This window comes from Procambarus clarkii, chromosome 18, assembly GCF_040958095.1.
Source record: "Procambarus clarkii isolate CNS0578487 chromosome 18, FALCON_Pclarkii_2.0, whole genome shotgun sequence".
NCBI classification, from domain to species: domain Eukaryota; kingdom Metazoa; phylum Arthropoda; class Malacostraca; order Decapoda; family Cambaridae; genus Procambarus; species Procambarus clarkii.
In genome coordinates this window covers 4,578,514-4,605,523 of record NC_091167.1, presented here as the reverse complement: position 1 = coordinate 4,605,523, position 27,010 = coordinate 4,578,514, and the positions used below count along the sequence as shown (strand labels likewise).

Genomic DNA, 27,010 nt, shown 5'->3' with positions numbered 1-27,010 from the left:
AGTGACGCCGCCACCAACAGTGTTATGGAACAGTGTGACGCCGTTACCAATAGTGTTATGGAACAGAGTGACGCCGCCACCAATAGTGTTATAAAACAGAGTGACGCCACCACCAATAGTGTCATGAACAGATTGACGCAGCCACCTATAGTGTTATAGAACAGAGTGACGCCGCCACCAACCGGGTTATGGAACAGAGTGACGCCGCCACCAATAGTGTTATGGAACAGAGTGATTCCGCCACCAATAGTGTCAAGAACAGAGTGACGCCGCCACCAATAGTGTCATGAACAGAGTGACGCCGCAACCAATAGGGTTATGGAACCGAGTGACGCAACCACCAATAGTGTTACGAACAGAGTGACACCGCCACCAATAGTGTCATGAACAGAGTGACGCCGCCACCAACAGTGTTATGGAACAGAGTGACGCCGCCACCAGTAGTGTTATTGAACAGAGTGTAGCTGCCACCAATAGTGTTATGGAACAGAGTGACGCCGCCACCAGTAGTGTCATGAACAGAATGTCGCCGCCACCAATAGTGTTATGGAACAGTGACCCCACAACCAATAGTGTCATGAACAGAGTGACACCGCCACCAATAGTGTCATGAACAGAGTGACGCCGCCACCAATAAAGTTATGGAATAGAGTGACGCCGCCGCCTATAGTGTTATGAAACAGAGTGACGCCGCCACCAATAGCGTCATGAACAGAGTGACGCCGCCACCAATAATGTCATGAACAGAGTGACACCGCCACCAATAGTGTCATGAACAAAGTGACGCCGCCACCAATTGTGTCATCAATAGAGTGACACCGCCACCAATAGTGTCATGAACAAAGTGACGCCGCCACCAATAGTGCCATGAACAGAGTGACACCGCCACCAATAGTGTCCTGAACAAAGTGACGCCGCCACCAATAGTGTCATGAACAGAGTGACACCGCCACCAATAGTGTCATGAACAGAGTGACACCGCCACCAATAGTGTCATGAACAGAGTGACGCCGCCACCAACAGCGTTATGGAACAGAGTGACGCCGTTACCAATAGTGTTATGGAACAGAGTGACGCCGCCACCAATAGTGTTATGAAACAGAGTGACGCCACCACCAATAGTGTCATGAACAGATTGACGCCGCCACCTATAGTGTTATAGAACAGAGTGACGCCGCCACCAACAGTGTTATGGAACAGAGTGACGCCGCCACCAATAGTGTTATGGAACAGAGTGATTCCGCCACCAATAGTGTCAAGAACAGAGTGACGCCGCGCCCAATAGTGTCATGAACAGAGTGACGTCGCAACCAATAGGGTTATGGAACAGAGTGACGCAACCACCAATAGTGTTATGAACAGAGTGACACCGCCACCAACAGTGTTATGGAACAGAGTGACGCCGCCACCAATAGTGTCATGAACAGAGGGACGCCGCCACCAACAGTGTTATGGAACAGAGTGACGCCGCCACCAGTAGTGTTATTGAACAGAGTGTAGCTGCCACCAATAGTGTTATGGAACAGAGTGACGCCGCCACCAGTAGTGTTATGGAACAGAGTGTAGCTGCCACCAATAGTGTTATGGAACAGAGTGACGCCGCCACCAGTAGTCATGAACAAAGTGACGCCGCCACCAATAGTGTCATGAACAGTGACACTATTGACACATTCATGACACATGACACAATTGGTGGCGGCGTCACTCTGTTCATGACACTATTGGTGGCGGCGTCACTCTGTTCATGACACTATTGGTAGCGGCGTTACTCTGTTCATGACACTACTGGTGACGGCGTCATCAATAGTGTTATGGAACAGATTGACGCTGCCACCAGTAGTGTCATGAAAAGAATGTTGCCGCCACCAACAGTGTTATTGAACAGAGTGACACTGCCACCAATAGTGTTATGGAACAGAGTGACGCCACTACGAAAAGTGTCATGAACAGAGTGACGCCGCCACCAAAAGTGTCATGAACAGTGTAACGCCGACACCAATAGCTTTATGGAACAGAGTAACGACACCACCAATAGTGCATGAATGAACAGAGTGACGCCGCCACCAATAGTGTCATGAAAAAAGTGACGCCGTCACCAGTAGTGTTATGAACAGAGTGACACCGCCACCGATAGTGTCATGAGCAAAGTGACGCCGCCACCAATAGTGTCATCAATAGAGTGACACCTCCATCAATAGTGTCATGAACAAAGTGACGCCGCCTCCAGTAGTGTCATGAACAAAGTGACGCAGCCACCAATAGTGTCATGAACAGAATGGCGCCGCCACAAATAGTGTCATGAACAGAGTTATTCCCTAACCAATAGTGTCATGAACAGAGTAATGCCGCCACCAATAGTGTTATGGAACAGATTGACGCCGCCACCAATAGTGTTATAGAACAGAGTGACGCCGCTACCAACAGTGTTATGGAACAGAGTGACGCCGCCACCAATAGTGACATAAAAAAAGTGACGCCGCCACCAATAGTGTCATGAACAGAGTGACGCCGCCACCAATAGTGTCATGAAAAAAGTGACGCCGTCACCAGTAGTGTTATGAACAGAGTGACACCGCCACCAATAGTGTCATGAGCAAAGTGACGCCGCCACCAATTGTGTTATGGAACAGAGTTACGCCTCCACTAATAGTGTCGTGAATAAAGTGACGCCGCCACCAATATTGTCATGAACAGAGTGACGCCGCCACCAAAAGTGTTATGGAACAGAGTGACGCCACCACCAATAGTGTCATGAACAGAGTGAAGCCGCCACAAATATTGTTATGGAACAGAGTTACGCCGCTACCAGTAGTGTTAAGGAACAGAGTGAAGCCGCCACCAATAGTGTCATGAACAGAGTGACGCCGCCACATATAGTGTTGTGGAACAGAGTGAAGCCGCCACCAAGAGTGTCATGAACAGAGTGACGCCGCAACCAGTAACGTCATGAACAAAGTGATTCCGCCACCAATAGTGTCATCAATAGAGTGACACCGCCACCAATAGTGTCATGAATAAAGTGACGCCGCCATCAATAGTGTCATCAATAGAGTGACACCGCCACCAATAGTGTCATGAACAAAGTGACGCCGCCATCAATAGTGTCTTGAACAAAGTGACGTCGCCACTAATAGTGTCATTAACAGAGTGACACCGCCTTCAATAGTGTCATCAACAAAGTGACGCCGCCACCAATAGTGTCATGAACAGAGTGACGCTGCAACCAATAGGGTTTTGGAACAGAGTGATGCCGCCACCAATAGTGTTATGGAACAGAGTGACGCCGCCACCAGTAGTGTCATGAACAGAATGTCGCCGCCACCAATAGTGTTATGAACAGAGTGACGTCGCCACCAATAGTGTTATGGAACAGAGTGACGCCGCCACCAACAGTGTTATGGAACAGAGTGACGCCGCCACCAGTAGTGTTATGGAACAGAGTGTAGCTGCCATCAATAATGTCATGAACAAAGTGACGCCGCCACCAATAGTGTCATGAACAAAGTGACGCCGCCACCAATAGTGTCATTAACAGAGTGACACTATTGACACATTCATGACACATGACACTATTGGTGGTGGCGTCACTGTGTTCCATAGCACAATTGGTGGCGGCGTCACTCTGTTCATGACACTATTGGTGGCGGCGTCACTCTGTTCATGACACTACTGGTGGCGGCGTCAGCATTAGTGTTATGGAACAGATTGACGCTGCAACCAATAGTGTCATGAACAAAGTGGCGCCGCCACCAATAGTGTCATGAACAGAGTGACACCGCCACCAATAGTGTCATGAACAGAGTTACGCCGCCACCAATAGTGTCATCAATAGAGTGACACCGCCACCAATAGTGTCATGAACAAAGTGACGCCGCCACCAATAGTGTCATGAACAGAGTGACACCGCCACCAACAGTGTTATGGAACAGAGTGACGCCGCCACCAGTAGTGGTATGGAACAGAATGTCGTCGCTACCAATAGTGTTATGGAACAGAGTGACGCCACCACCAATAGTGTCATGAACAGAGTGGCACTATTGGTGGCGGCGTCACTCTGTTATTGACACTATTGACGGCGGATTCACTCCGTTCATGACACCATTGGTGGCGGCATCACTCTGTTAATAGTACTATTGGTGGCGGCGTCACTCTGCTCATGACACTTTTGGTGGCGGCGTCCCTCTATTCATGGCACTATTGGTGGCGGTGTCATTTTGCTCATGACACAATTGGTTGCGGCGTCACTCTGTTCATGACACTATTGGTGGCGGCGTCACTTTGTCCATGGCACTATTGGTGGCGGCTTCACTCTGTTCATGACACTATTGGTGGCGGCGTCATTCTGTTCATGGCACTATTTGTGGCGGCTTCACTCTGTTCATGACACTATTGGTGGCGGCGTCACTCTGTTCATGATACTATTGGTGGCGACGTCACTCTGTTCATGACACTTTTGGTGGCGGCGTCACTCCGTTGATAAAACTATTGTTGCGGCGTCACCCTTTTCATGACACTATTGGTGGCAGCTTCACTCTTTTCATGACACTATCTCTGCCGGCGTCACTCTGTTTGTGACTTAATTAATTGCAGCGTTACTCTACTCGTGACACCAGCGGTGGCGGCGTCACACTGTTCATGACACTATTAGTGGCGGCGTATCTCTGTTTATGACACAAATAGTGACGATGTCACACTCTTAAAGACACCATCGGGGACATGGTTACTGTGTTAACGACACCAGTTTTGGCGCCGTCACGATCATTGACACAGGAGATAGCGGCATTACTTTCTTCACTGGAACAGTGGCAGTGTCCTCGCTTTCTCATAGACTTCAGCGGCGTCACAGTCTTCATAACGCCAGTGATGGCGGCATCATTCTTGTCGTGACAACAGCTGCGGCGGTGTGTCTGTCTCTCTTTCCAGGCATCCATTGATTCCTGGCACCATTGATGCTACCGTCAACCTCCTATTGACACCAGTGTTGGCGTGACAGAAGATGTAAGGATGCGACAATAGCGGTGATGGCGTGGCAATAGTGGAGGAGACGTGCCATCATTAGTGTCAACTTGAACATAAGAAGAGGCCGCCGACACATGACATTGCGAGGTCTAGACTAGGTCACGTGTGATTTGTTTCATATAAATTAACCTGATGAGGTGATAATTCCCAGTCATCGGCCAAACATTAGTGAGAACAGTCATCACTATAGTGTCAACAGTTTTATATTTAAGTGATATCCTACAGATATTTCAGTCATGACTACAGGTGAGCATTATTTATATTTATGTTAATTAAGAAGTGAATTTTGCCAACATTTAGTTATGTGGTTGATTGTTATTGCTTATGTGTATATGTAACACTAGGCATCCGTCAATTCCGTGGGGTTATGAAGTTGTGCCCTGGGTGTCTAGTTGTTGTAGTCTAGTTGGATGCAGCGCCTGCTGTGGCTGTGAAGGCCAACCCGAGAATGACAGTCTCGACTACAGCGAGCGCAGATAAACGCCGAAGCGGGTGCGTCTGACAGTGGTCGAGACCTCTGAAATCTATTACCCTCCGCCTGCCTCTTCAGTTTATCCTCGAATTGCTGGAGTCCCTTCTACACTTTACATCTCCAGGCAGATCTGTCCGCAGCTGCTGCCTCCCAAGTGTTGATGTCGATGTTCATCTGCTTGAGGTCCCGTTTGCAGGCATCTATGAAACACAGCTGAGGTCTTCCGGTGGGTCTCCTTCCTGATGCCAGTTCTCCATACAAGAGGTCCTTTGGTATGCGGCCGTCGACCATGCGTGTGACACGTCCCAGCCATCGCATACGTCTCTGTTTCAGGAGAGTGAACATTGAAGGGACTCCTGTTTTCTCGAGTACAGTGTTGTTGGTGACGTGGTCTTTCCCTGTGATGTCAAGGATGCGTTTCAGGTTCCGCATGTGAAAGGTATTAAGCCGTCTCTCCTGGCGAGAGCGCAGGGTCCAGGATTCCGAGCCGTAGAGAAGTGTTCTCACCACACATGCCATGTAGACTTGTGCCTTGGTGTGTACTGTCAGTTTGGTATTTTCCCAAACGCGCTTTGTGAGCCTGGCCAGTGTTGTTGCGGCCTTCCCGATACGCCTGTTGAGCTCAGTGACCAGGGAAAGGGTGTCTGAGATTGTGGAACCCAGGTACACAAACTCGTGAACTGCCTCCAGCACATTGTCTGCTATATTTATACAGGGTAGCTCATTGACATCTTGTCCCATCACTTGTGTCTTCTTCAGACTGATTGTCAGGCCGAATGCAGAACAGGCTGCGTCAAAGCGGTTGAGTAGCTGCTGCAGGCCTTCTGCTGTGTGTGTGGTGATCGCTGCGTCGTCGACGAAGAGGAACTCCTTGAGGATTCGCATCTGTACTTTTGTCTTTGCTCGGAGTCTGGATAGATTATTGAGCTTTCCATCAGATCTTGTACGGAGATAGATGCCTTCTGTGGTTGTTCCAAAGGCATGCTTGACGAGGATCGCGAAGAAGATGCCGAACAGGGTTGGAACAAGAATGCACCCCTTTTTAACACCACTGTTAATGTTGAATGGTTCAGAAGTTGAGCCGTCGTACACGATTGTCCCCTTCATGTCCTTGTGGAACGATTGTATCATGCTGAGTAGGATGGGTGGACAGCCAATTTTGGCCAAGATCTTGAAGAGTCCGTCCCTACTCACGAGGTCGAAGGCCTTTGTAAGGTCAATGAAGACAATGTATAAGGCTTTTCTCTGCTCCCTGCACTTTTCTTGAAGCTGTCTCAGGGAGAACACCATGTCAGTGGTCGACCTCTCTGCTCGGAAACCACACTGTGACTCGGGGTACACTCTTTCGGCAAGAATCTGAAGCCTGACCAAAACGACCCTAGCGAAGAGTTTGCCAACGACGCTGAGGAGGGATATGCCGCGATAGTTGTTTACATCGCTTCTGTCACCTTTATTTTTGTAGAGAGTGATGATATTTGCATCTCTCATGTCTAGTGGCAACGAGCCCTCCCTCCAGCACTGGTACAGAAGTTCATGAAGCTCAGATTTAAGTGTTCCACGAGCGTACTTGTGAACTTTAGGCGGAATCCTGTCGTCTCCTGGGGCCTTCCCTGAGGAAAGTGAATCCACTGCTTTCTCAACTTCTTCCACAGTTGGTTCAAGATCAAGTTCTTCCATGATGGGCAGGCATTCAATTGCACCCAAAGCCTCTACGCTGACCAAGTTCTCTCTGGAGTGGAGTTCGGAGTAATGTTCCACCCAGCGATTCATCTGTTGATCACGGTCTTTAATGATCTCTCCAGTGGCTGACTTTAGAGGAGCCGTCCGGTTTTGTGTAGGGCCTGTTGCCTGTTTGATCTCTTCGTACATGCCTCTTATGTTGCCGACAGTGGCCACAGTCTGGATGCTGGAACAGAGTCGAAGCCAGTAATCATTAGCACAACGCCTCGCAGTTTGTTGAACTCTACTGCGGGCAGTACGGAGGGCCTGAAGGTTCCTTTCTGAGGGCAGGTTCTTGTAGGATGAGAGAGCTCGTCTCTTTTCCTCTACGAGGGGTAACAGTTCCTCTGCACTGGCCTCGAACCAATCTACTGACTTGTTCTGCCTCTTACCGAAGGTGGACATGGCAGTGTTGAAAATAGTGCCCCTGAGGTGTAACCACCTCTCACTTGCGCTATCGCAGGGTGGTACAGGAAGGGCATTTACAAGCGCCGCAGTGAATTCCTCCACCTTGTGAAGGTCACGGGTCTTGTTTACGTTAGTGCGTGGTCTTCCCTCCTTCTTTGCTCTGTGGATTTTCCGGGGCTGGAACTTTACTCTGCAAACGACGAGAGAGTGGTCGGTGTCGCAATCTGCGCTCTGGAAGCTGCGGGTCAGTTTGACATTTCTCAGATTGTTACGCCCCTTAAGCACCAGGTCGAGTTGGTGCCAATGCTTAGACTTGGGATGTCTCCAGGAAATCTTATGCTGGGGCTTGGTGTCGAAGAAGGAATTGGTGATGCAGAGATCATGACGGCAGCAGAACTCCAGGAGGCGCTGCCCACTCTTATTCATCTCCCCAAATCCAAACTGGCCCAGGCAGGAAGGCCAAGAGCTGTGATCCAACTCTTGCATTAAAATCTCCCAGGAGGAAGACTGGCTCTTGTTGAGCTATATCTCTGAGAGCTAGGCCGAGGTCATCATTAAACTTGTCCTTCGCTTCGGTAGAGAAAGTCAGTGTTGGTGCATAGGCATTGATGAGGCTGACCATTCCTACTGCTGTATGAAGCTGAAATTTGATGATCCTTGCAGACCCCTCCATAGGCGGTACTATGGACCCTAACAACGTGTTCCTGATGGCAAAGCCAACGCCATGCTCCCTTACCTCTTCTGGTGGTTTGCCCTGCCAGAAGAAGGTAAAGTCCTTCTCCCGTATGCTGCCGGTTGCGGGCAGACGTGTTTCCTGCAGGGCGACTATGTCCATCTGGAGCCTGCGCAGTTCATTGTTGATCACAGCTGTCTTGCGGGCGTCGTTCACTTCCAGTAGATTTTCCGAGAGACCCTGTGTCATGGTCCTTACATTCCATGTGCCCAGTTTGAGAACTGGGTGGCTCTGTGTTTGTTTTCTTTTGCCTGGTGCATGGGTTGACGATCCGCTTATTGGATTGTGGCCTAAGCCCCACACACCCAGTGGAGCAGGAGGACTGTGGCGGGACAGAACCTTCTTGGCTGGGGACTGCCCAGCTTGAGGCGGGCGGTAGCTGTCCTATGAAATCGGATGATTTCTCCCACCGACGGAAGCAACCCCTGGCGCCCTACTCTACGCCAATTGAGTGGCAGGCTTATCACCGGTAACTGTCACTTCCCGTGTTGAGCCATCGCCAAGGCAACCCTGGAGTATCCTCTCCAGGGCACAGGCCTGGGCAGTAATTATGGAGGATCAGCTGTTGCCCATGCAGAAGATCCACCCTCTAAACGCCACCGATGTGATCCAAGGGAAGGGCAAGTGCCGATACCCTTGGCACCAGTGTCGTCGCAGGAGTTGCCAGAATGTAGCTGTAAACAGCTGCAAACTGCCTTAGGGACTCCGACTCCGAATTTTTCCTCAGGGTTGACTCCCGAAGTCTTTCCCATGAGTGGGTTAAGCCACAAGACAGCAGAGGGTTGAATTCGGGGTTTTCCTTCCCCTCGATGAGCTGCCTTTCCAGGCTAACGAGTCCCATCTGCACAAAGCAACTGGTTTTAAGGCGCCAGAGATGTGCCTTCGCCCGTTCTCCTGTTGGTAGAAGCAGTTCCGCCAGGCCTAGAGGCTAAGCCACACGTGCAGGCCAGGAGCTGGACTTGGTTGTCAGAGGCTATTTGAGACACAAGCCATCAAGGGCACTTTACAGGCTGTGGGAGCTTATCTCTACAACCCTTCCCCCCGGCTATAACAACCCTTGGAACCATATGTGTATTTATATGTATATATATATATGCATATGCCTTAAGCATAGACACTGTGTCTTCCCATATTAACAGGGACTTGATGAAATTAACGTCTAAATGACCCCTCACTTGCTCTAGTGCTCTTGGGAGGTGGTGATCTTTGGTGTATTTAAATACTCCGAAATTACCATCTCTTTTAAGGGTCTGAGCAGGTGGTGGAGCGGGTTAAGGCGTACCTGTTATGCCAGTTGCTGGAAGGCTTCTGTGCTGGCTAGGGTTCGAGTCTCCTGGTGGGAAAGTGTTCTAAAGTTGTATACTTCACTCTCGTGTTTAGGAGAGTTGTGCCTTAAGCATAGACACTGTGTCTTCCCATATTAACAGGGACTTGATGAAATTAACGTCTAAATGACCCCTCACTTGCTCTAGTGCTCTTGGGAGGTGGTGATCTTTGGTGTATTTAAATACTCCGAAATTACCATCTCTTTTAAGGGTCTGAGCAGGTGGTGGAGCGGGTTAAGGCGTACCTGTTATGCCAGTTGCTGGAAGGCTTCTGTGCTGGCTAGGGTTCGAGTTTCCTGGTGGGAAAGTGTTCTAAAGTTGTATACTTCACTCTCGTGTTTAGGAGAGTTGTGCCTTAAGCATAGACACTGTGTCTTCCCATATTAACAGGGACTTGATGAAATTAACGTCTAAATGACCCCTCACTTGCTCTAGTGCTCTTGGGAGGTGGTGATCTTTGGTGTATTTAAATACTCCGAAATTACCATCTCTTTTAAGGGTCTGAGCAGGTGGTGGAGCGGGTTAAGGCGTACCTGTTATGCCAGTTGCTGGAAGGCTTCTGTGCTGGCTAGGGTTCGAGTCTCCTGGTGGGAAAGTGTTCTAAAGTTGTATATATATATATATATATATATATATATATATATATATATATATATATATATATATATATATATATATATATATATATATATATATGTGGTGATCTTTGGTGTATTTAAATACTCCGAAATTACCATCTCTTTTAAGGGTCTGAGTACCTAGTAGCCAGAAAGCACTTCTCAGCCTACTATGCAAGGCCTGATTTGCCTAATAAACCAAGTTTTCATGAATTAATGTTTTTTCGACTACCTAACCTACCTAACCTAACCTAACTTTTTCTTCTACCTAACCTAACCTAACCTATAAAGATAGGTTAGGTTAGGTTAGGTAGGGTTGGTTAGGTTTGGTCATATATCTACGTTAATAATTACACTTTCGCGCTCTCCGCGAAGGTCCGTCAGCCACGGCATTTTCCCGCGTAAGCATAAAAACAAAAATGTGTATACTCTATTTACTCTCATGACCTTAGTTCTCGAGCTACGTATTTCATTTTGGTACCAACGTGTTCGCAATAAAATTCTCTAGAAGAACATCAGTAAAAAAAAAGTCACGAAACGTATAGCGATACCAGCACCAAATAAATAACTACGAAGAAGACTCGCCGTGAGCGCCCAACAGCAACAAAATGTTTTTACTCTTGGGATTGTTATGACCTCCACACTTGTTCTACAGCGTTAATTTTGGTATCAATGGACTCGCAATGAAATTCCCAACACGGTGATATGAATATAAGCGTAGAATAATGATGCGGCCCGCCCGCAAGAGTGTGGGAAGTGGTGAAATTGTTACCCGGTATCGGTGACGGGACGACGCACGGCGCTTTGAAAGTTTATACTTATTTCACTCTCATGACATTAATTTTCTATGTACGTCATTCATTTTTGTGTCAATGTGTTCTCAATAGAATGTTCTATGAGCCCATAGGTAAAAAATATCAACAAAGCGTAAGATAGAATAGCGCCAAATATAAAACAACGCTGGAACATATCAGTGAGCGTCAAACACACACGAAATGTTTTTACTTTTGTAATGTTTGTCAAGTTTATACTTGTTGCACACAGTTATTTTTGGTTGTACATTGATCGGAATAAAATTCCCTAAACAGACATATGCATATAATACATGATATGGGGGAAGCATTACCAGTATAAACGGCTAAAGTCACCCACCTGCAACCCGTTTGGGACATAATACCATTTGATCGAAGTGATCCACACCTTTCATGAACTTATTGTACCATGCAGCCTAGTGGTGAGAAAGAGAGCCTCATGGCGCGCAGTTTGAAACAAACCCAAAGTAAATCGGATAAAAATTGAATTTTATACAAATATTTTAAAAGAGGACATAACTTTATGTCCACTATGCGGTAGCGTTAGACGAAACAGGACTCACCGGTGAGTCCGGTTAGCGCGAAAGTGTTTTAACTCCAATAAAAAAAAATTGACCTCATACATAATGAAATGGTTGGCTTTATCATTTCATAAGAAAAAAATTAGAGAAAATATATTAATTCAGGAAAACTTGGCTTATTAGGCAAATCGGGCCTTGCATAGTAGGCCAAGAAGTGCATTCTGGCTACTAGGTACGACATATATATATATATATATATATATATATATATATATATATATATATATATATATATATATATATATATATATATATATATATATATATATATATTATATATATTATATATATATATATATATATATATATATATATATATATATATATATATATTATATATATATATATATATATATATATATATATATATATATATATATATATATATATATATATATATATATATATATATATATATATATATATATGTATATATATATATAAATGTGTGTGTGTGTAAAGTTGATATAATAATTCACTAATTATTTTTGTTTCACTAATGACAGCATGGTCTGGGTGTCTGAAATTTTAAGTTTTGTTAACAAATCAACAATCTGTATTTATATTTCAGAAGTTATTATTTAATTTTGGAAAATTTGCAATTCAATTTACAATTATTTTTGTGAGAAAATAAGTAGGATCCAAGAGAAGGATTAGAATCCTTTTACTCCCAGGCAACGCATTGGACCACAACACCACGACGTGATTAAAGCAGTGGGAATCCTCCTCGTGGCTCCTGTCTTCTCTTGATCATCACGTTAATATGATTTTATTTGTTATAAATAAATTATGCTGTTTTAGTTAAAAAAAATTAACAAAGGATGTTGTCTAATATATTAATGGTAAACAGGAGGCGGCAACAACAACCAATGCAGAGGGTACAAGTCTCAGTTGACGAAGCACTTGGTCGACATCATTGCTGCATCTGCTTTGGGTAAGTGCAAATTATTCTTTTGAATTATTTTTTTCTGAACTTACTATAGATAGGCAAGTTAATTATGAGGAGAGAGCACAAACTCGTGTTACTTTTATGTACTTGGGAAAGATACAAGGAAAACAAGCTTGGACATGAGAATGGAGGGAAGAAACGATGCCCAACCACTTGAACCATTGGGGGATCGAACGCCAACCTTACAAAGAGCGAAGTCACCTCTCTACTCACCTGTCTTTGGCATAGTAGTAGTAGAGGTAAACTATTAGGAATAAATTAACAATTAGCAATGACTACAGAACTCATTTACCAGCATACTCTTTGATGAAGTTTATTAAAAACTAATGTGTATTGTATAAGACAAAGTTATAATTCGTTGGTTGGAGTGTGGTTGTTACTCTTGTTTTACCAGAGTAATGACCTAAACTAACACACTACTTACTTACTAATCTTAACAAGAGTTATGATTAATAACATTTTAACATTTAGTGAGTAACATCTTAAAACTTAACCAAATACAATTATAATTTCATGAGGTAATAATAATCCTGAACGAAGTATACCTTGTTAAGAAGGGTTCACGAAGTCACTTTACATGACAACAGGAATATACTGACAGAACTCTTGGAATGTTTACACTTAGACCTTCTGAGTGACGAGTTAATTAGACTGTTTAGACACCTGTAAGTAAAGAGTGTGTGCTGAGTAAGGAGTGTGGTCCCGTTTGTTCTTGTAGGAATTCTTTAATGCTGTGTGTGAACGACCACGGGAATTAATAGTACAGAATATGGGTTTATACAAGAACGATATTTACAGGTTGTGTGTCTACACATGAGGCAGTGAATGAGCTCATGAAACGGTCGCCCTCCTGCATAAGAGACGTGCCTTTATCTCGTGTGAGGAAGCGAGTTGGAGACCTGCTTCACCGCAGTCGTCTCATCATAGCTGCTCCAGAAACCTTCAACCAAGGATTCCGACGACGTTTTCGTCTGGCTTTTCCACATGCTGCAGCCTCCACAAGTCAACAGCAGCAGGCACCTCTTCCTGCTGCCTCCACAAGTCAACAGCAGCAGGCACTTCCTTCTGCTGCCTCCACAAGTCAACAACAGCAGGCACCTCTTCCTGCTGCCTCCACAAGTCAACTGCAGCAGGCCCCTCCTCCTGCTACTTCCACAAGTCAACAGCAGCAGGCATCTCTTCCTACTGCCTCCACAAGTCAACAGCAGCAGGCACCTCTTCCTGCTGCCTCCACAAGTCAAAAGCTGCAGGCACCTCTTCCTGCTGCCTCCACAAGTCAACAGCAGCAGGCACCTTTTCCTGCAGCCCCCACAAGTCAACAGCAGCAGGCACCTCCTCCTGCTGCCTCCACAAGTCAACAGCAGCAGGCACCTCCTCCTGCAGCCTCCACAAGTCAACAGCAGCAGGCACCTCTTCCTGCTGCCTCCACAAGTCAACAGCAGCAGGCACCACTTCCTGCTGCCTCCACAAGTCAACAGCAGCAGGCACCTCTTCCTGCTGCCTCCACAAGTCAACAGCAGCAGGCACCACTTTCTGCTGCCTCCACATGTCAACAGCAGCAGGCACCTCTTCCTGCTGGCTCAACAAGTCAACAGCAGCAGGCACCTCCTCTTCCTGCTCGACATCCAGCGTTCAGCAAGTAAGTCAATTACCAAAAGTATTTCTTAATGATGTATTTAAGTTTCTAGAATGTAACTGTTAACTGTATTGTTATCAGCTTTCCATAGATCTTGACTGCTTATGTTGAATATATTTCTCCGTGAATATGTTGAATCGTGACCAGGTACAAGTTCTTTACATTCTTCGTAACGATACTTTCAGACCAAGCAAGGAGTTGAATGTACCTCCCAGCCTGTCTCAAGTGTTCACATCACCGCCGCCGCCTACCACTGGCCCGTCTCACCTGTCTACACCGGCTCCGCCTACCACTGGCCCGTCTCACCTGTCTACACCGGCTCCGCCTACTACTGGACCGTCTCACCTGTCTACACCGGCTCCGCCTACTACTGGACCGTCTCACCTGTCTACACCGGCTCCGCCTACTACTGGACCGTCTCACCTGTCTACACCGGCTCCGCCTACTACTAGACCGTCACAAGTGTCCACACTGGGGCCGTTAACAAGTTGGCCTGCCGTCCCTCGTCAACCTCCCCCAGCCATCCACAATCATCTCAGACAAATATTACCTAAGCCTCCTGTCCCCTCTACCCAACCCAAAAGGCCCAAGTACAACACGTTAATATTATCTCCTTCTTCCCATACACCGGGACCTCCCACTCACTATACAACAGTGGCTCTCACCAATCAAACACAAGCACCCACAAACTATATTACGCCATTACTACCTATACATTATAAAACACTGACTTCCCCCCAGTATACAGCGATGATCAACACCGACTATGCACAAGTGCCCCACGCCTACCATACCTCAGTGACCCCCACACACTATACACCATCTTCATCCGTCCACTATACTGCAGCGCATACACCGGTCCCTCCCATCCAGCACACGCCAGTACCTCCCTTCCAGCATACACCGGTGACTCCCTTCCAGCATACACCAGTGACTCCCTTCCAGCATACACCGGTGCCTCCCTTCCAGCATGCACCGGTGCCTCCCTTCCAGCATACACCGGTGCCTCCCTTCCAGCATACACCGGTGCCTCCCTTCCAGCATACACCGGTGCCTCCCTTCCAGCACACACCGGTGCCTGCCATCCATCATTCAACAGGGCCTCCGGTCCAGTACACTGTAGTGCCTCAGGTCTGCTATACACCTGTCCCACAAGCTAAATATTCCTCAGTTTATCATGCCCAACATAAGCCAGAGCTTCCCGCCAGCGTTATGACAGTGCCAAAAGTACATCATATAACAGTGCCTCAAGAACGCAATATTAGAGTGCCTCAAGAACGCAATATGACAGTGCCTCAAGAACGCAATATTAGAGTGCCTCAAGAACGCAATATGACAGTACCTCAGGAACGCAATATTAGAGTGCCTCAAGAACGCAATATGACAGTGCCTCAAGAACGCAATATTAGAGTGCCACAAGAACGCAATATGACAGTGCCTCAGGAACGCAATATTAGAGTGCCTCAAGAACGCAAGATGACAGTGCCTCAGGAACGCAATATGACAGTGCCTCAAGAATGCAATATTAGAGTGCCTCAAGAACGCAATATGACAGTGCCTCAAGAACGCAATATTAGAGTGCCTCAAGAACGCAATATTAGAGTGCCTCAAGAACGCAATATGCCAGTGCCTCAGGAACGCAATATTAGAGTGCCTCAAGAACGCAATATGACAGTGCCTCAGGAACGCAATATTAGAGTGCCTCAAGAACGCAATATGCCAGTGCCTCAGGAACGCAATATTAGAGTGCCTCAAGAACGCAATATGACAGTGCCTCAAGAATGCCATATAGCAATACCTCACGAGCCCCACATGACAGTGCCAACAGAGCCCCACGTGACAGGTTCTCAAAAGTCCCACATGACAGTGCCCCAAAATTTCCAAATGACAGTGCCTCAAGAGCCTTACATGACAGTGCCTAAAAATCCGCACTTGATCGTGTCTCAGGATCACCTACTGACAGTGCCTCAAAAGCCCCACATGACAGTGCCTCAAAAGCCCCACATGACAGTGCCTCAAAAGCCCCACATGACAGTGCCTCAAAAGCCCCACATGACAGTGTCTCAAATACCTCACATGATAGTGTCTCAAAAGCCTCACATGACAGTGCCTCAAAAGCCCCGCATGACAGTGCATCACAAGCCACACATGACAGTGCCTCAAATGCGTCACATGACAGTGCCTCAAAAGCCCCACATAACAGTGCCTCAGGATCCCCATATGACAGTGACTCAAGAGCCCTACATGACAGCGACTCAAGAGCCCCACATGACATTGCCACAAGAGCCCCAAATGACAGTGTCACGAGAGCCTCGCATAACAGTGCCTCAGGATCACCACATGACAGTGCCTCAGGATCACCACATGACAGTGCCTCAGGATCACCACATGACAGTGCCTCAGGATCACCACATGACAGTGCCTCAGGATCACCACATGACAGTGCCTCAGGATCACCACATGACAGTGCGTCATGATCACCACATGACAGTGCCTCAGGATCACCACATGACAGTGCCTCAGGATCACCACATGACAGTGCGTCAGGATCACCACATGACAGTGCCTCAAGAACACCACATGTCAGTGCCTCAGGATCACCACATGACAGTGCCTCAGGATCACCACATGTCAGTGCCTCAGGATCACCACATGTCAGCGCCTCAGGATCACCACATGTCAGCGCCTCAGGATCACCACATGACAGTGCCTCAGGATCACCACATGACAGTGCCTCAGGATCACCACATGACAGTGCCTCAGGATCACCACATGACAGTGCCTCAGGATCACCACATGACAGTGCCTCAGGATCACCACATGACAGTGCCTCAAGAACACCACATGTCAGCGCCTCAGGATCACCACATGTCAGTGCCTCAAGAGCCCCTCATGACAGTGCCTCAAGAGCCCCACAGGACAGTGCCTCAGGAGCCTCAAAGGAGAGTGCCTCAAGAGCCCCAAATGACGGTGCCTCAAGAGCCCCACAAGAGAGTGCCTCAAGAACCCCAAATGACAATGCCTCAAGAGCTTCACATGGGAGTGCCACAAGAGCTCCACATGACAGTGGATCAAGAGCCCCACATGACAGTGCCACAAGAGCTCCACATAACAGTGCCACAAGAGCCCCAAATGACGGTGTCTCAAGAGCCCCAAATGACAGTAACTCAAGAGCTCCACATGAGAGTCCCTCATGAACACAATAAGACAGTGCCTAACCCACCCCGAAGATTAAAGCCATACTCACGTTGTGCACCGAAGGCTTCCGTCAATCACTCAACAATGGTTCCCGTCCACTGTTCACCGGCGACTCCTGTCCGCCATTCACAAGAGGCGTCTGTCAACCGTACGGCAGTGCCTCCTGTCCACTATACAAATGTTCCACACGTCCAGTATAGGCCAGTATCAGCTGTCCAGTATCCAGAAGTGTCTTATGTTCAGTCTATGCGAGTACCAGCCGTCCACGATGCAGAAGTGCCACCCGTCCACTCTACGACAGTGCCACTTACTCAAAAGAGAGAATTGCCTCCCGTCCACTGTATGGTAGAGCCTCGAGCTCAAAATACAGAAGTGTCGCCCGTCCACTCAGAGACAGTGTCTCCTTCTAAGCATACAGATGTGCTATCCGTCAACGCTAGGACAGTGTCTCCAGTCCAAAATACAGAAGTGCCACCCGTCCACTATTGGACAGTGTCTCCTGCCAAGAATAGGGAAGTGTCACCCGTCCACTCTAGAGCAGTGCCACCTGTCCACTATAGAGAAGCGTCATCCACCCACAACTCACACAACACCTATAACACCAATAACACGCACAACACCCACCACGCATCTACAACACCCATAACACCCACAACACTAGCTGAAGAACATGAAGGCTCGATCATGGAAGCTGAGATAATGAGAGGTGGTCGTATTGAACCATGGTTCGTGTCCCATCTCTTGCTTAACTCCGAAAATCTTGATCAATACTGCAGTGATGACAGTGATTAATCTCGATCTTTTTGGTTATCATAAAAGCAGTGTCCACAATTCAGAAAGTTCAGACACAAAGCAATCTTCAGCTATCATGCTTCCTTGTTTCATTAGTGAAGACGTCTTCATTGTCTTATAAATATTAGGTTTGGCAAAAATGCTGAAATAACTGACAGTTGTAGTGATTTGTAGACTCACCGCTGTAGTGTTAATTTCTTCCCTGAAATTCATTTAAGAAAATTAATATAAATATTAATTTCATATTTAAGAAATTATGGGGTTACTATTAATGTAACGTCCGGCCGTGGCCCTCACACTTCAGTTGCTTTATACCACCCCCAATGTGTTCTCTGGTGTGTTGTGGTGACTCAAGTGAGGCTCCGAGTCCCAGGATCTCCGCTACTCCTGACGGTGTCAGCACCCGACCTTTTGTACATGTCAAAACTGTTAAATATAACAGTTTTCTACTAAATAAACTTTATGCTAAAATTCAATTTTTTGTGTGAATGTGTTGTGGTGGTGCAAGATGTCGGTGGCTCGCGGAACATAAATTTATGTTCTTCAGAATAAGTAGTCGTGAACAATTATATTTGTCTCTCCTTGTTGCCGCTGCCAACCTCTGCCCCGGCGATGTCCGTCCTGCAGGAGACGACCTCAGAAGCAGACAACCTCATTGGCATACGATCTCAGAGGCAAATGCCAGGTAGACGATCTCAGAGGCAGACGACCTCAGAGGAAGACGACCTTAAAGGCGGACGACCTCAGAGGTAACGACCTCAAAGACTGACTTCCACAGAGGCAGACGATCTCAGAGGCAGACAACTTTAGAGGCAGATGATTTCAGAGGCAGACGACTTCAGAGGCGGACGACCCTAGAAGCAGACGACCTTAAAGGTTAACCTCCTGAAAGGCTGACGAGCTCAGAGGTAGACGACCTCAGATCAAGACGACATCAGCATCCATCACCTTCCATCCTTGCACAACCAGCTCGCCAATAAAATTTATATATTTTTGTATAACTTTAAATATATTCGGTATTAATATTACAATTAGTAAAGATTTAAAAAATAAAATGTTTTTCATTAGTTATTTCCAACTATTGACTGATGAATTGAACTAAAGATAACAGGAAAACATTTAGTAATACATTGTTAGATGCGTCTTGATTACTTTAACACTGTTGAACCTTTGTTATCCTAAAGTAAATATTACCCATGTCAGTACTATCTTTATTATTATTATTTTTATTATATACTAAGAAAATATACATTGGTCATTTTACACAGTATACAAAACACCCCTGATTGTATTATGACTGCTTATGTAATCTTCTTTTCCATTTATGTGTCAGTCTCCAGATTCTCATGTCAGTCTCTCTAGATTCTTGTGTCAGTTACTCCCAAATCTTGTGTCAGTTACTCCCGAATCTTGTGTCTGTCTTTCCTGATTCTTGGGCCAGTCGCTCCAGAATATTGTGTCAGTCTCTCCCAATTCTTGTGTTAGTCTTTTCGTATTCTTGTGTCAATCTCTCCCACGGACTTTATCTAAATTTACATTAGTTAAACTCTAGGTCTAAGATTGCCATTACATTAATAAACAAATGTGTTGAAAGGTAACTACATCGGATATTTTAAATGGCTTAAAAAATCTAGCCAAAACTGAAACATATCAGACTTAAAATAAATTAAGTTGATACAAGTTTGGAAGTACGCTGGATATATACTGAAAGCGGTTGGGTGAGAACCCGGTACTAACGAGTAATTTGGCCTTCTCGGGGCTACTTTATTCTTGTGTTGTAGTGTCTGAGTAATAAATTCTCTCTATATATGTGTAACAGAAAGGGGTGGAGTGTTTCTATATATGATTGAGAGGGAATTAATTGTTCAGATATATAGGTGAAAGGGGACAGATTTTAAAGATATATAGATGAGAGGGGATATATTTTAAAGGTATATAGACGAGAGAGAAAGAATTATATAGATATAAGGGAGAGAGAGGAAGATGATTATACAGATATATGGATGAGAGGGGATATGGGTGAGAGTACTTAGATTGTATAGACATTTGAGTGAAAGGGCATGGTTTGATCACATATGGGAGAGAGGGGGATAGTTATACAAATATTTGAGAGATGAAATGCATTGTATAGATACATTGGTGAAAAGGAGTGCATTGTACAGATAGTATGGGTGAGAGAGGAATAGACTATACAGATATATGGGTGAGAGGAGGATGGACTGTACAGATATATGGGTGAGAGGGGATGTATTATACAGATATATGGGTGAGAGGGGATGGATTGCACCGATGTATGGGTGAGAGGGGGATGGATTGTACAGATATATGGGTGAGAGAGGGATGGATTGTGTAGATATATAGGGTGAGTGGGGATGGATTGTACAGATATATATATATATATATATATATATATATATATATATATATATATATATATATATATATATATATATATATAGATGAGAAAGGATAGATTGTACAGATATATAATTGAGAGAGGATGGATTGGACAGATGTTTGGGTGATAGGGGATGAATTGTACATATATATGTACTCACCTATTTGTGCTTGCAGGGGTTGAGCTGCCTAATGCATTCCATCTGTTAACTACTCTGACACTGAAAAAGTTCTTTCTAACGTCCCTGTGGCTCATTTGGGCACTCAGTTTCCACCTGTGTTGCCTTGTTCGCGTACCACCCGAGTTAAACAGCTTATCTCTATCTACCCTGTCAATTCCTCTGAGAATTTTGTAGGTAGTGATCATGTTGTGGGAAATTTTACCCGCTATATCTATATTATTATCTAAGAAATGTATTATTTCTATATCATATCAAAATCATAACAGAATAATATCAGAATCACTATAGATTCATTATATCTGGATCATACAAGACTGCCACCTATGATCACGTACACCATAGGGCCTTATAGGTGCCTGCGTGGCTTTGTGCATGATATCTCAAGGATCCAGAAGCTTCTAGAAGGATTTCCTGATTAAAAAAAACTATTGGAACAATTGAATCGATTTCCGGTAGGGGTTAAATCGAATCCTTAATGAGAATCAATAGTACTATCCAGTACTACTTATAATATTTATATCCTATATCTAATTATATTATAATCACATCTTATCTCAATCATATGTCTAGACAGTAAAAATAATCAATCAATATTCATTTAAAGCTACCCCTCTCAAGGGAGAGGGAGGAGCCATCTCAGGAATGAGGCGACCGATGGGGGCACCCCAGGGACAACGCGTGTGTTTACAAACAGTGAACATGTGTCACAGTGCTTAGTGAACATTAATTATCTCAGGACACCTTATCGAATTATCTTTATCACCAGTGATTACTCTTTAGAACTGGGGGAGTACCTGGACAATATATCTACAAGGAAAAATTCCTAAATCATATCTAATAAGTGTAGAGTGGAGCACACAAAGTGACATTGTCTCCACCTCCACTGTATCATCACCTATCATTCTACAGCAAATGCAATTAAGGACAATCAAGTAGCAAAGCTACTAGAACATCATACAGCAAAGCTGTGGTATAAAATATCGTGCCTAAACTTGACAAGAGAGTTACACAGTCTGGCACACTTGTCAGACAGGCACACGGCATTCAGAGAAGTATATTGAATGTTATTAGTGTATTAATTAACCAATTGTATGCTTGTATAACTTTAATATATCCAATAAGTCTGTCTGTTGGTTACAGAGAAAGGCAACGGCTCATATTTCAGTGAGTATTTATTATTGTTGTAGTGCAGCAGCTGAATATTTTTCCAAGCATAAAGACACCCCGCGAGGTAAACAAAATCTCATGAGTGTCCCTTGTGTGGGAAAAGATTCAATCAGGCTAACTGAACCTCTTCATATAATTTGAATATATATATATTAGTATATTTTGGAAGCAGTCTTTCCTGTAGACATTTATTATTAAATATGACCGAAAAAGTAAGATTAATAATTCTAACACGAATTTTCTCGATCTTTCGTACATTCTTTTTCACTGTTGGTGGTAATTCAAAAATCAATTCTCCAAAATTCATTTTTATTTCTAGTCTGACGCGACACTTGAGCGCGTTTCGTAAGACTTATTACATTTTCAAAGACTTTAGTTTACACATACACAACTGAATAGAAATTACACATCTTCGATTTGTTTATATCTACATTTGAGTGAGGTGGTATTAATAGGGTATTAAATTCCTAAACACAAGACAGAACACGAAACAATGGGTATTGAATGGAAGTGATTGTAGAAAGCCTATTGGTCCATATTTCTTGATGCTTCTATATTGGAACGGAGTCTTGAGGTGGGTAGAATATAGTTGTGCATTAATGGGCTGTTGATTGCTGGTGTTGACTTCTTGATGTGTAGTGCCTCGCAGACGTCAAGTCGTTAACAACACTACAAGAGGAGTGTTGTTAACGCCTATGTCGACCGTGCTCTCAGCCACAGCTCAGAATGGAAGCAAGTCGACGAGGAACTCTGTAGGGTAAGGCAGGTCCTAGTCAACAACGGCTTCTCCAATGGTTTCGTCGAGGAAATCATAAGAAGGAAAGTGAAACGCCATGCAACCTCTGAAGAGACAACTATCACAACACCTATACCCCCTATTAGACTATTTTACAGGAACTTCTTTTCCACAGCTCATAAAACGGAGGAAAGGGTCCTGAAAGATATTGTTAATAGAAACGTTATCCCTACAGACAAAAATCAGAGGATACAACTGACGATTTACTATAAAACCAGAAAAACGGCCAGCCTACTCATAAGAAACTCTCCAGACACAAAGCAGAACGCTTTAAAAGAGACCAACGTCGTCTATGCCTTCAAATGCCCTCTTGGGGACTGTAAGCTCCAAAAAACCCAGTATATAGGCAAGACAACAACATCTCTTTCTAGGCGTTTAACGATGCATAAGCAACAGGGCTCCATTAAGGAACATATAATCTCTTCCCACAACCAAACCATCGCCAGAGAAATCCTAGTAAACAACACAGAAATCATCGATAGATACAGCGATAGCAGGCGGCTTGACGTCTGCGAGGCACTACACATTAAGAAGTCGACACCAGCAATAAACAGCCAATTAATGCACAACTATATTTTACCCACATCAAGACTCCGCACCAATATAGAAGCATCAAGAAATATGGGCCAATAGGCCCTTTGCAGTTAGTGAAAATACATCATCTATGTAGCAAAGACTCCGTTTACATATTTTTCAATTTGCTTAGAGAGAGTCTTTCCCCTAGAGTGTCTTAATTCTTAAACCTGCTACCAATTTCTTTCTCACACTCTTAAGAGCATCAAAACCGTGTGTTTACAGGGCACTCTTTACATCTCGTTTACCACTGGATAAATCACCAAGTACATTTCTCCCAAAATCAATAGCACTTGGTGTTACAGCCCCTCATGCTAAATGGAATGGCACGTCGTGCTATACCAGCTAGAGTCCCAAAGAAGCCCCCACCAGATCTGAGATAATTTGCCTGGTAGGTTCTAATGTCATCCAACCTTCCCCCTTTCAATGCACGTTCCACACACGATGCTCCCTAAGAGAGGGAAGCAAATATCTCCAGAAATTCATTTTGAGTAGGGGGCTGGATAGATATTCTCATGTTGACCTCTGTCTTTATAATTACCAAGACATGGGGGGAGTGGGGGAAACAGCTCTATATATATTACAATACTTAAGGGCGGATATGTAGGATAGCAGTAACCGATCTTTCATCTTCAAAACTAATCACCTGCCAGAACTGATCGGTAATCTTAAGGTTGTTTTTCTTTAAAATGTTGGTATTTAATGATTTGTATATTAGCAGGTGTGCCCCTCTGGAATATGAATCATGAAAACTGATCGAATCTAAGAGATTTACAATCTGTCCTCTGTATCTTTCTAGTTCGATTACATCACAATAAATTGAAAAGTAGACGCAACCTCTATAGTTGTGTGTGTGTGTGTGGGGGGGGGGGGGAGGGGGTATATAAAGCTATAGTCTTAGAGGCTGTTGTAAGGTCATCTGTTTTTGCGCGATTAATGGTGTATTTGCGCTTGTTGTCGAAAACAAGTACATTGGCTATTCTTTGTTTGAATTGTTGATGAAGAGAATATAAAGAACCAGTACCCCCATTGTTAAAAGTTGAAGCAAGTAATATCCTCTCTAAAGATTGATCATAGGAGAGAATTGATTCTATATCTGAAAAGTAGGTGTTAAAATCAGCTTTAAAACTTAGCTTCATATCGGTTGTAATTTGACGACTAAGTTCGGATGTCATAAATTTGATGTTTCGTGATAAGATGTTGGATATGGGAAGAAATGTATATATTAAATGCTCTGGACTCCCAGTGCGACCCTCGCGTTTAAATGTAGTATAGACATCAATACCAGAGTACTTATCATCACTGATCTTAGGTTATATAGACTACGTCTAGGTTACAGAAGCAACTGGGAGATTGGTGAACCCCGACAGAGAGAGTGCATCTTCTGCCAAACTGTCACAGAAAAGTCATTACTTCACTATCTTCTGGAATGTGAAAAAACCAATGACCTTAGAAGAGCTTTAAGAGTTCCTGAATCATGCAGTGGCCACCCTGAAGCCATCAACACAGCCACTCTCCTGGTCAACAAAGGTGTTCAGCAGCTGGACACCCTCATAAAGACTGTGAAGCAGTATCCTCCCCCGCGATAACAGCTTGATGGTTAAATGCAAACTCAGAATACTGAGAAAAACAAAATTGTCCCACTTACGGGCTATTCATGCCCGTGCCACCTCTTGGGTGGCTTAATCTTCATCAATCAATCAATCACTGATAATACCATTAATTCGATTAGGGAAGCGTATATTTATTAAACTCATCTCATGTTTTATGGATGGGTTTAAATGTAATGTGGAGACGTTGTTTATAAATGCCAAAGTCTTATTGTTGTAAATATCGGCATTTTCGAGGCTAGTGAGATGTATGTAACGTTCGTCCGACATTGTACCGTCTCAAACTGAAAATTAAATATTTAAACATGTGTTAATATCTCCGATGAATGTGTTGACACCCCTCTCACCCACTGGCCGGTGGTTGGTGGTAATAATAATAATAATTATAATAATAATAATAATAATAATAATAATAATAATAATAATAATAATAATAATAATAATAATAATAATAAAAGGTTTGAGTTTGGCTTAAAATAAAAAAAAACATAGATTAATTTTTATTTATTTATTGAGGAAAGTAAAAGAGTCAATGTTTGCATGTTATTTTTGGTGATGAGCTCACGAAAAACTCCTTCTGGCACTCAGGATTGTGAAGAGCCTCAATCCGACGTTTGGCACTGGTTGTGGGTGGGCAAGTGGTACTCTAGGTTATCTTGAGGTTATCTTGAGATGATTTCAGGGTTTAGTGTCCCCGCGGCCCGGTCCTCGACCAGGCCTCCACCCCAAGAAGCAGCCCATAGCAGCTGTCTAACTCCCAGGTACCTATTTACTACTAAGTAACAGGTGCATTAGTGTGAAGGAAACATTTTTGCCCATTTGTCTCCGCCTCCACCGGGTATCGAACCCGGAACCTCAGGACTACAAATCCGAAGCGCTGTCCACACAGCTGTCAGGCGCCCATAGTACTGGCTGTAGATGTAATAGGAATGTATTCATACTGCTGCTGTTGTTGTTGTTGTTGATGCTTCTTCTTGAGTGGAGGCAGTGTCGAAGGAGAAGAGTTTTCTACGGTGATACCACCCTCATCCTCCACAGCATCAAGGACAATGATTTTACTCTCAGCTTCACCTCTGGGGTCATCAATGGGGAGGTTATCATGAGGTTATATTTCGGGGCTTTAGTGTCCTTGCGGCCTGATCCTCGACCAGGCCTCCACCCTCAGGAAGCAGGCCGTGACAGCTGACTAACTCCCAGGTACCTATTTACTGCTAGGTAACAGGAGCATCAGGGTGAAAGAAACTCTGCGCATTGTTTCTCGCCGGCGCCCGGGATCGAACCCGGGACCACAGAATCATGCATCCAATGTTCTGTCCACTCAGCCGCCGCCGCCGCCAAGGGGGAGGGGGACACTCGTTGGGCCAACCCCACAGGGCGATGTAGCATGACGAGTTCCTTATCATACTTTGTCAGCTCGTGACGTAGTGACAAAATGAGAGGTTCAACATTAGGATACCACCTGTTCATGTGGTCTGGGATGGCCCCAGTGCCGTAGGGCAAGACCAGACAGTAAATCGTAGGTGTCTTGAATAATTATATTGCCCAGCTTGGTGAGCGATGTCTTCAACCAACCAAATGAGGTGATCAGAACAGCCGTGATCGGCTGAAAAATGAGACTTGGGTCAGCAATGAGTCCGTTGCTAGGTTCTGGGGCAATCTTCAGGTGCACATCTCCGGGGGTAGAGCAACTTCGGATGATGGCGCGGCTTATATGGGTTCCTCTCCACACGGGTGTAGGGGTAAGTCTTTCAAACGATGAATGCTAGTCCTGATTGCCTTATAACGGTAGCGGGCAGCTCGTACCTGATTACATCTTCCATACCCAACGAGTGACTGTCGGTGATATCGACTTCGACGAACGGCAAGTTTTGGATAGCCATGGTGGGTGGAGGTGCTTGGTGGAGAACGTGCAGAGAGACTCGACAACACTCCTACTGTGCCGAGGTTGGAGTTGGGGACCTTTAAATACACGTGCCCATACCTGGGAGGGATGTAGGGGAAAGGAAGAGGAAGAGAGGGAAGAA

General features: G+C 44.9%; 2 protein-coding genes across 2 annotated transcripts; both read left to right on the top strand.

Annotated features, from left to right (window-relative positions):
- The first annotated feature begins 13,468 nt into the window (after nt 1-13,468).
- On the top strand, nt 13,469-14,278 carry LOC138365903 (uncharacterized). The gene has a single exon (XM_069326616.1). It carries the CDS (start codon nt 13,469-13,471, stop codon nt 14,276-14,278), a length of 810 nt encoding a protein of 269 aa, XP_069182717.1.
- A 122-nt stretch (nt 14,279-14,400) lies between these two features.
- On the top strand, nt 14,401-18,261 carry LOC138365902 (proteoglycan 4-like). Its single transcript, XM_069326615.1, has 2 exons — nt 14,401-16,665; nt 16,771-18,261. Exons 1-2 carry the CDS (start codon nt 14,401-14,403, stop codon nt 18,259-18,261), a joined length of 3,756 nt encoding a protein of 1,251 aa, XP_069182716.1.
- The last annotated feature ends 8,749 nt before the right edge of the window (nt 18,262-27,010 follow it).

Bases quoted from the DNA above. Each gene is read 5' to 3' on its own strand.
- LOC138365902 (XM_069326615.1), top strand. From the start codon at position 14,401: ATGTTGAATCGTGACCAGGTACAAGTTCTTTACATTCTTCGTAACGAT. The intron at 16,666-16,770 runs GTGCCTCAGGAT...ACAGTGCCTCAG, and splicing joins CTCAGGATCACCACATGACA to GATCACCACATGACAGTGCC.
- LOC138365903 (XM_069326616.1), top strand. From the start codon at position 13,469: ATGAAACGGTCGCCCTCCTGCATAAGAGACGTGCCTTTATCTCGTGTG.